Source organism: Mus pahari, chromosome 7 (assembly GCF_900095145.1).
Source record: "Mus pahari chromosome 7, PAHARI_EIJ_v1.1, whole genome shotgun sequence".
NCBI classification, from domain to species: domain Eukaryota; kingdom Metazoa; phylum Chordata; class Mammalia; order Rodentia; family Muridae; genus Mus; species Mus pahari.
This window is the reverse complement of record NC_034596.1, coordinates 47,791,840-47,802,575: the sequence shown is the minus strand read 5'-3', so window position 1 is coordinate 47,802,575 and position 10,736 is coordinate 47,791,840. Positions and strand designations below refer to the sequence as shown.

The 10,736-nt window shown below is 43.9% G+C and overlaps 1 protein-coding gene across 2 annotated transcripts in view; it reads left to right on the top strand.

Annotated features, from left to right (window-relative positions):
• Positions 1-697: 697 nt before the first annotated feature.
• The window catches only part of Prkd1 (protein kinase D1), a 292,314-nt gene continuing 282,275 nt past the window's right edge, over positions 698-10,736 (top strand). The window contains exon 1 of one of the 2 annotated variants that reach the window (XM_021201591.1): positions 698-1,193. In XM_021201591.1, the coding sequence (XP_021057250.1) occupies positions 936-1,193 (258 nt within the window). In that variant the 5' untranslated portion in view covers positions 698-935. The remainder of the gene's footprint in view (positions 1,194-10,736) is intronic. The other variant, XM_021201592.2, reaches the window with a different exon arrangement.

The window sequence follows — 10,736 nt, the reverse complement described above, 5'->3', positions numbered from 1 at the left end:
ATGGAGCCCATTCAGAATTTACTAAGAATTCTCAGAAGCCCTCTGATGACTATCATTGCAGCCTGTTAAACCTAATAGGGTCCCTGTACATCTACAGACTCAAAGAACCCATCCTGATAGACAGGACAGAAGTATAATCAGGCTCTAATGTCTCGGAAGCACCTCTTTTTGCCCAGCCACCAGTATAATCAGATCAAAATTAGTGCTGTGGGTGTGGGGCTGGAATTGCTCCTAGAAAGCCAGGTTTAGGTTGACAGTTTTGAAGAGGCTGAAACACAGAAGTTCCAAACACAAAACAAAGTAGAAAGCAAGAACCCTATTTGGACCTTGCGGTGGGTGGAGCAGGTGGGGTTGATGGAAAGGATACAGACACTCCGCTATTACAAGAGAGACAGGGTTTTAAAGACGTCAGCTGACTGGCCCTTTAACAAACTCGAGGGCCCCCAGAGGGAGTCCCCTGTTAAGTGGGCTCTACCAGGCTGGCGTTCCCGGGTCCACTCCTGTGCGGGCGCTTGGAAGGGGACTGCCCTGAATGGGCGGGTCCGCGGCGCTGGTGTCCGCCGAGTGGGCTGGGGCGGCGGCTGCGCGCAGGGGGCGGCTCCCCGCCGGGCTCCGGTTCCCCTCGTCGGCTCCGCGGCGCCGCCCTCGCCCCGCCCCGCCCCGCCGGCGCCGGCCGCGCGGACCCGCCGCGGTCCCCGGAGCGGAGCGCGCCGCGGCCGCTGTAGCTGGGCGCCTCCCCCGCGCTGCCGCGCGCCTGCCCGCCCGCCGGCCCCGGCTCCGCTCGGCCATCTTCGCGGCTCCCGCCCTCGCCAGCCCCGGCCGCGCGCCCTGTCCCCGCGCGCGGACTTTCCCGGAAAGTTTGGTGGTTCTTCTCGGCCGCCGCAGGCAGCGGCGCCGCACCCCACGTCCGCCAAACTTTGGGGCTCACTCGCGCGATGAGCGCCCCTCCGTTGCTGCGGCCGCCTAGCCCGCTCCTGCCCGCCGCGGCCGCTGTGGCCGCCGCCGCCGCCGCGCTGGTCCCGGGCTCCGGGCCGGCGCCCTTCCCGGCGCCTGGGGCCGCCCCGGCGGGGGGCATCTCGTTCCATCTGCAGATCGGCCTGAGCCGCGAGCCGGTGCTGCTCCTGCAGGACTCCTCTGGCGACTACAGCCTGGCGCATGTCCGGGAGATGGCTTGCTCCATCGTGGACCAGAAGGTAAGGTGCCTCGGGTCCACCAACTTTGCAGCCGGCCTCGCCTGCGCTGTACAGCCTGGCTGTGGCCGGACTGCATGCCCTAGCCCCAGGCACTGCTCTGCCTGCCGCGCAGTCTTCCTGGGGACTGACCTCCAGCTTCATCTCTGGCACGCCTGCCTTCTCACCTCCTTTACCTCCTTTCCTGCGATGACAGTTCAAGGAATCTTGCACTTTTCTCCTCGCGCTCTGGCGTATTCTTAAGGTTTCCTGGCTATCCTGACTCTTTTTCCCCTGGACCAGAGCCTACCTGGTACCAGATCCGCTTTCCAGCGCCAGAGTTCCCTTGGGACACCCCAGAGCCTTTTCAGCACCGCTCCCTTCCACTACATCCTCTTTCAGCTCTAATTGATGCTGAGGAGTTCCGGGTGTGACCTGCACGCCAGGAATTTCTCACCTGCCAATAGTGCTTTTAAGAAAGGGTGATTGATTAAGCCAGCTGTGAAAACAACTGAGCAGTTGGTACCACTACCCAAGTCTGCCCTGGATTTAGTACCACCTCTGTGTGAGCTTAGAAACATTTTCCAACAATAAAACCTGAAATTTACAGCGGCTTTTTTTTTTTTTTTTTTTTTTTGGCTTAAATTTCCATGCACTGATCTTGGGAGACTGGAGTAGTGAGAAGGTCCGAGGTTCCAAGAACATCCAGTGCTGGCTTTGCTCTTAAGTTTGAGGCTATGGGACTCTGAATAGTGGTCATCAAAGACTGGTTGGGGAGAGGCCCATAAAGCTGGGCTAGGCCACCCATCATTGTTTCCAGTGCACTTTTGAAGTTAGGTTATCTCCACAGCCATCCAGAAAGATGTTTCACATAAGGGGGAAGGGCCCTTGGTGCCACTCCATCACAGTATGGACAGCCAGGGTTCTGGGGAGGAAAGAGGGAGAGATAGAGGAGTTAGCTAAAGGTGCTGAATTTCAACTCTGGAGGGCTACTTCTCACCCTTTAATGAACAGTCAAGAGCGGATTTTCTTAAACTGTTTGGAACAAAGTGTCCTACGCTTTTTTGAGCCATGTAAATAGTGGTGCTGAGCACAGAGGTCTAGGGAATTGCTTCGGGGAAGCACCCACTAATGCAGGAAGTGAAAATTCTAGAGGCCAGACTCAAGTAACAGTGAGTGCCTTGAAGTTTCGTTAATTAAAGGGAGTGATATTTCTTCGTTATGTAATTGAACTCTTTGTAGCTCCCTTGAAGTACTGAATCCAGCCCCACCCCCTTCCTGGAGATGGTGAATATGCGAGTATTCTAGGCTCTGACTGCCTCACTGTATAGCCTTCAAATATTTCTGTTATGATATGGATTAATTAATTAATTAAAAAGCACCGCCACACAGGCATACACATGTAATGAAATTATTCAGAAAGTCCATTCGGTTCTATAACAACAATCTAACAGTAAGTTATAAAGAAGATGGTGTAGTGTTAGAATATCCCAAATGGGCTAAGTTGTTAAAAACTTTGTTTTGACCTGCTTAAAATCTGTATCTGTCTGTCAGTCTGTCTGTCTGTCTGCCTGTCTGTCTCTGTGTGTGTGTGTGTGTGTGTGTGTCTCTCTTTCTGTGTGTCTGTCTAGTCCTTGAGGTTTTGAGTGGGGAATATGATTCAAGAAGTTTGGGTTGGGGTTTGCATACAGTGAATTTCAGTTGACTCTCAGCTGCTGCCTGGGAGTGTTATCAGTACCCAGGAGAAGTGTAAGCAAGAGGACATGCAGGGTGCAGCAGGCTGGGACAGCCTCAGTAGGAGATACACCGAAGGTTCACTTAGGAAAAAAGTCTTGAGATGATTAGAAAATTACATTGTAAAAAAAAAAAAAATCCAAAAAACCAAAAACTCAGTAATCTTCTCAAAAGAGAGAGATACCCATACTGGGCATGTCTGAGATCCACATTAGCTTTGTGGAGGGTGTTTTAGAATGGCAAAAATGTAATGGCAGAAAGAAAACTGGAGTGCAGTCAAGTGCTTTGCTGTGTAGACCTGAGCCAAGATCTAGGGGTGGGGGAGAAGCTGGAGGAAGGCTGGAGAGAAGGGAGCCAGCCCCACTGTGTGTTCTAAGGGAATCCTGTCTGAATCCTGTTTATTGTGCAGTTCTTCACCAAAAGAAAAGTTTGAAAAGTTTTCCTGGGACAGCCATATCCTTTTGTTCTTATGGGTATGGCAAGATGAGACATTTTGAAATGTGAATTTTAGCAAATATTATAAGTCACTAAGTCACGGGTCTAGATAGTGTGCCTCTTCAGTTATTTTATCATCTGTTGATCTAGATATCAGTAACCTATTATCTGTATCTGTCATCATTATCATCTATCATCTCTCTGGCTATCTGTATCAATCATGTAACTATCAATCACCTGTTATCTACCTACACAGTCATTTTGTTATCTATGTATCTTCTGTATCTATTTTGGGGTATGTTATTTGCCAAGACAGAATTCTTGTGCTGTGACTGCAGTAGTGGGCAGCTTGCAAATGTGGAGGTAAGGAGGTGGGAGGGGGGTTTTGTCCTTTGTCTCAGGCTTTCTCTTATGCTTCATGAAGACATCTACTATGAGGAAGAATGACGAGAGAGAGAGAGAGAGAGAGAGAGAGAGAGAGAGAGAGAGAGAGAGAGAGAGAGACATAGAGGCTTTTCAACAGAAGGTTCTCTTGATTTTTATAGTCCTTCCTATTTATTGCTTCAGTATTAGGGGGCTTTTTATCTTGTCTGAATACTAGCATGGATACTTAACTCATTGGAAGTAGTCACTGACAATTCAGTTGATTTCCCCAGTATTATTCTCTAGACCCTCTGTGTGGGATGAGAACCTGAGGTGGACAAGGCTAAATAGGAGAGCAGCTGTGCCTGGAAACTTCACTTGAATTTACTGTTGTGTAGAACTTAACAATGTACTTTTCCCTCAGTTTGTAGGTTTAGAAAATAGTAGATATGTGTTCATACTTGATGAAATTAGATGGTAATTCAACAGAAATACCCTTAAAGATATTATATACCAACCATTTTGTGAGGTATAAGTTAGTAATACGTTTTTAATCTGATAGTTTAACAATCTGAGATGATCTCTTTCTTTGCATGGAAGAATGGATGAGTATATAAGGTGTTATTAACTCTTGTCCTTTCGGGAGACTGAGCTAAGGGCTAACTTACAGTGTTTATTTAAGGTTTTTACTTCACATGTGTATAGCATTGAAGGTTGGTTATATATGAAGATGTGTTCTTTAATCAGTACGCGTGACTTCTAGTTTTACTTTGAAGTACATTACCTTTCTTCCATCAAAGGAGTATTGAATGCATAGGATAAGAAGGTATTATTGTGAAGCAATGAACAATATCTCAGAGGATGATGCAGTTTTGTCCTGTAGCAGGTTACATACCTACTCTGGCATGCGTGCACACACGGGTGCACACGTGCACTTGAAACACGGAGGGCATCGAGTGAGTGACGTGTCATACAGCTATTCAACTTCTTGTTCATTTGAGTTTTATCTTACTAAAAAGACAACCAGGGCTTCCTCTTGAGCACAATTACTTTGAACAACACCATCTGTAAATTAAACACTGAAATTAAAGAGTGAGCGTTTAAGAGGGACATAGCCATCAGAGTACCAATCCTGGTGCCTTGGTCTTGTGTTGCATTGCCCTGCTTGTCATTGTTTTCATCTTGTATTGATTATTGTTTTCTTAACCGTTGCTGTGTCCCCTTTAGCCCTTAGGGTTAATTTTAGCCATTCTGCTTTTACACTGATAGAAAGAGCTAAGAACAGTTAGCTAGTGGATCACCCCGGGATGTGTGGGCAGCAAAACTATTTTAAACTAATGATACTCTTTGGTGGATCTTTTTATTCAAGTTTTTATTTTGGACATAATATATACCACTAGTTTCTGATTTAATGATAAAGTGTAGACTTTGACATTTTGCTGGCGGGTTGTTAAATAATGTAGTAGATTGGATTTCAAATTTAAAATCATTTTCAAGCTTAGTAGCTTAACTGGATCTCAGTTAAGTTATGTGAGTTATGTGACATACACACCCTTTACATGTCAAATATTCTTTATACAAATTTCATGGGATCAGAAGAGTTTGGGACTTTTGATTCTTCTGGATGTTGTAATATTTATAACGTGCATTAAGAGATATATCTGGGATTAGACCCATTCTTGAACACAATTAATTCATATTTTATTAATAATTTTGGTATTTGATGAAATCATTCTAGTCACTACTTGTTGGTAGTAGTTCGTAGGGACAGGTGTGGAATTTTCCTCTTGTGACATCAAGTTGGTGCTCAGAAATGTTTCAGTTAGAAGATTTTGGATTAGGGATTCTCAGCCTATGTGCATACCAATGTGCAATGTTTGTAATAATGATTGGCAAAATAAAGTTTGGAGTATCCCTTAACAGTTATAGCATTTGTTTGATAAGACCAGTGTCTTAGATAGATTTGCTATGACCAAAAGCAACCAGAATAGACAAGGTTTGTTTCAGCTTTCATTTCCAAATCACAAATCATCATTGAAGAAAGTCAGGACAGGAACTCAAACAGGGCAGGAACCTGGAGGCAGGAGTTGATGCAGAGGCCATGGAGGAGTGCAGCTTACTAGCTTGCTCCTCATGGTTTGCTCAGCCTGCTTTCTTACAGAGCCCAGGGCCACCTTCCCAGGGATGGCAGCACACGCAACAGGCCACGCCCTAGAGCAGCAATCACTAGTCAAGAAAATGCACCACAGGCTTGCCTACAGCCCTATCTTATGGAAGCATTTTTCTCACCTGAAAGTCCTTCTTCCTAAATGACTCTAACTTGTGGCAAATTGGCATAAAACTGAGCAAAACTGGACAGCCAACTGCCATTAGCTGTGGAATTTCAGGGGAAGTTTTAAACTCGAGTCATTTTCTAATCTAATCTATGCTGCCACCACCGCTATGCACACTACAGGAATCTAATAGTCATCATTAATCTATGCACGGGCCAACCCTTCCCACTACAAGTCTGTAAGGCTTGCTGTTGTCCACATCACAATTTCAAAGCACCTTTGTCCTGTGAGGTCTCTGACAGTTTACACCTGAGAGAGAAGGTTGGCACATCTTTGTATTAATACAGAGAGACCAAGCAGAGTTGCTGCTTAGTGTTGTAAGACACTGTATCATTAAATCAATCAATATAATGAAACCGTAGGTCTCACAGTCCATATTATAAAGTATAAAAAATATTTCAGTACCTAGAAGCTGTGCCTAGGCAACCAGCTCTTCATATATGCTCCAGAACGCATGTGTTGGCACAATGTAAAATAATTAGGGGGTTATGGTCTTTCTTCCACTGAGAGGATGTATAGACCAAGGATACAATTGGCTCACTTATAGACAAAATACTTCTCATCTATAAAAATATGTGAAAAATTTCCTAGAAAATTTTCTGATATTGGCAATCAAGTATTTTTGTAACATTAAAACCTTGTAATGAAATGATCACTTGAAGTTACTTGAGAACAGAAAACCCCACATCATGTTGTTTCTAACTTTACTGGTCTCACATAAAAAACCAAATAACTAAGTGTACATTGAATTATGTGGGACTTGCATAATTGTAGAAGAGCATGTAATGTGAATAAATAGAAAGGCTAAAAATGATGTAAATGTATTATAGCTTCAGAAACAATTAAACCTGTCCAGGTTTATAGTTTTCTATTTAGAAGTTTCTCCTAAAGTTGCAAAAGGTTTCATTTGGTTGAAGTCAGACAGTTGATACAGCAGCTTAACAGTGTTGGCAAATACACAGCTTAGATTTTAAAATATGCAATCATTTGGGAATTTGTTCAACTTATTTTGGTGAAAAAGAGGAAAAAAAAAAAGTACCCGTTCCTGGTACATTGGCATCTGTTCTGAGTAAAACACTGACTGATGAGGAATTTGCTGAATTTACTGCTCATATTTAGGCACAATTTCAAGAATTTCCAAGTGTTTCTCGCCTTCATTGTCAGAGGCCACTTTTTCATGTGTACCATGAAATGGTTGAAAAGAATGAATGTGGTAATGATGTTAGTGAAGAGTATGAATGTGCTTGACAAATTGCATTTATGATAATGTGAGGCTCTGCAGACAAGTGTTTTCTTGTTCATAAAATAGTAGTTGAGTCTTTTCCTGACTTCTTTTGGAAAAAATGAAGTTTCATATATATATGTATATACACATATACATACACATATACATATACATACACATATACATATACATATACATATATCCTTCACTGGTTCCATTAGTTGGAAGGATTGTGACCATATAAGTATTAAATCTTGAGACTACTGAAGCTTGCTTCAGTGTACAGTTATCTTCTTTTTTAATTAATCATTTTTGTTTACATTTCAAATGATATCCCCCTTCCCAGTTAGCCTGCTCTAAACCCCATCCTACCCTCCTTCTCATCCCTCTCCTTTGCCTCTATGAGGGTACCCCACCACACACTCACCCACTCCCACCTTACTACTCTAGCATCCCCCTATGCTGGGTCATCAAGCATCCGCTGGACCAAGGGCCTCTCTCCTCCCATTGATGTCAGATGTGGCCATCCTCTGCTACACACGTATCTAGAACTATGGATCCCACAATTACCTTAAAGTTTATTTTGATCATTTTTTCGAACCCACAGTTGCTGAGTTTAAGGGGTAGCAAGAGTGCTTATTTGGACGATGGAAATATCTTACTGTCATCTTGGACTCCTTCAATTTCTTTGTTTGGTACCCTATGAATTCTGCTTAGCAGTTGACGTCCATATAGGCTTTGTGAGACAGTATTGGCATGGCTTTTCAGGATGCCCTCAGACAATCAGAGCTCGGGGGGCGGGGAGCAGGTGGGAAACAGGCATAAAAGGCAGTTAAAAAGATAGAAATAAGCAGTGCACATTAAATACCAAAGACCTGAGAAATCAAACACTGAGGAGGTGCCATTTCTTCATTCACCAAGTATTCCAGTCTCTGAACAGGTGATGACCAAGACCTAGGGTTCACTGATATTTTAAGACATTTCTAGCTTGTATGTGTGTGTGTGTGTGTGTGTGTGTGTGTGTGTGTGTGTATGTGCGCACATGCATGTGTAGTGAGTGCCGATGCATGCCAGCCATGATGTGTGTCTAGAAATCATAGTATGACATCGATTGTCCTTCTTCTCTGAGACTTATGTTTCTTGTTGGTCACCATTGTGTATGTCAGGTGAGCTACCCATGAGTTTCTGGGGACTCTTCATAGGAACCCTGGGATTGTGTCTGCATGCTACCATAACACCTGGCTTTCTATGGGGTCAGGGTGTCTGAGCACTGCTCTGTGTGGTTGTACACAACCACTCTATGCACTGAGCCATCTTCCCTGTCATTTAATGGCTTCTTCAGTAGACTGCACATGCGGTGCTGTTTTGCCTTTATCAGGATCATTCTAAATCAGCAGTTTTGTGCCGTTTGTTAGATAAGCATCTGATACTTTGATGGATCGCAGTTTGGAACCCCTTCCTAAGCTGAGTTCTCCTGCAGTTGAGGCGATCCTACAAGGTTTCCCTGCTCATCCAGCTTTGTCCAGGAATAACTGAGAAATAATAGTTGAACATGTAATAGTATATAATGTTGTTTTGATCTATTCATACATTGTGAAATGACTGAATTAAGCTAACTAGCATGTTTATGAACTCATATAGTTGACTTTTGGGTGATAAGAACATTTACCGTCAATCCTCAGCCATCTTCATGTGTACTATGATTGCTGATTATCTGCAGTTTCACTCTGCCTTAGATCATAACTTACTCGTCCTGATTGGTGGAACCTTGTTCTCCTTGATTGCTTTCTAATCATTCCCTCACAACCCCAGTCATAGCTACCACAACTCTTCTACCTTGGCTTCTCTGAGTTCATGTTTCTATAATTCAGCATACAAATGTGGTGATGTGGCTTTTGTTTTTCTGTGCCTGGCTCTTCTCACTTAGCTCATGTTCCTCCAGGTTCAGGGATATCCTTGCAAGTTGTATGATTTCATTATAAGGATGAAGGGTATTCCCTGCCCCCTACTTCTTCTCTCCCTCCTCCCCCCTCCATGTGTGAGAGACTTTTTTTTTTTTTTTTTTTTTTTTTTTTTTACATTTTATAATTGTAGCTATTCCAAGAAGGTCTGAGGTGATACAGTCTGAGTTTACACTTCCTTGGTAATTAGATAGTAAACTTTTTTTTTTTAATGTTCTCTTTTTGTCTACACTTTAATTTTTGAAGGTGATTTTTCTTGTTGCCAAACTGTGTGAGTTCCTTCTGTGTTTGGGTATTAACCCTTCTTTAGTATCTAATTCTTCCTCATTGGAATGACCCACTCCATAGTTACCTCTTTTAAAGTTGTAGCAGCATGCAATCTGCAGCACTTTTGTACTGTCCACTTTTGTACTGTAGCTGTTACTTAGCTTTCCTTTCAAGCTTCTGGCTTCCAGTGCATAAAATGAAGCACCCCCCCCCCCCCAAAAGGCTGTTAGCACATGAAAAGTATGAATGAGGTGCTAGGATTCTGTCTAGACTCCACCAGGACAACAGCCAGGCAGGCCTGGCTCGCTATGAAAGGGGCTGTTTGCCCCCCCCTCCTCTCTCTCTTCCTCCTGCTTCTCTCCCTTGCCCCTCACTCCTCCTCTTTCTCCACCCCCCCCCCAATGTGGCCATAGCTGGCCTCTACTTCTCTACTCTCTCCTTCTCTCTTGCCTCTTTCTCTGCTTCTACTACTCTCTTAACTTTCTTCCCCATGTCCCGAATAAACTCTATTCTATACTATACTGTCTCGTGTGACTAGACCCTCAGGGGGAAGGGATGCCTTGACATGGGCCCGTTGAGGCACCCCTTTCCCTGATACCTCATCACACCAACATAGAACATATCGTAATATACAACATGCATCTGTAAAGCCTCTGATGCTTACTGAGAACTTTGTCAAGCAGTATATTATTCCTTTCTTAAAAGTTCATCCTGAGTGAAGTAACTCAATCACAAAAGAACTCACTTGATATGCACTCACTGATAAGTGGATATTAGCCCAGAAACCTAGAATATCCAAGNTNNAATCTCCAAAACACAAGAAAATCAAGAATAAGGAAGACCAACACGTGGATACTTCATTCTTCCCTAAAATAGGGAATAAAATACCCATGAAAGAAGTGGCAGAGACAAAGTTTGGAGTAAGACGAAAGGATGGACCATCCAGAGACTGCCCAACCCGGGGGTCCATCCCATAATCAGCCACCAGACACAGACACTATGGCATATGATAGCAAAATCTTGCTGAAAGGACACTGGTATAGCTATCTCTGTGAGGCTATGCCAATGCCTGGCAAATATAGATGTGGATGCCCACTGTCATCTATAGGATAGAACACAGAGACCCCAATGGAGGAGCTAGAGAATTATTTTTACCCAAGGAACTGAAGGGGTCTGCAACCCTATAGGTGAAACAACAATATGAACTAATCAGTACCCCCAGAGCACGTGTCTCTAGCTGCATATATAG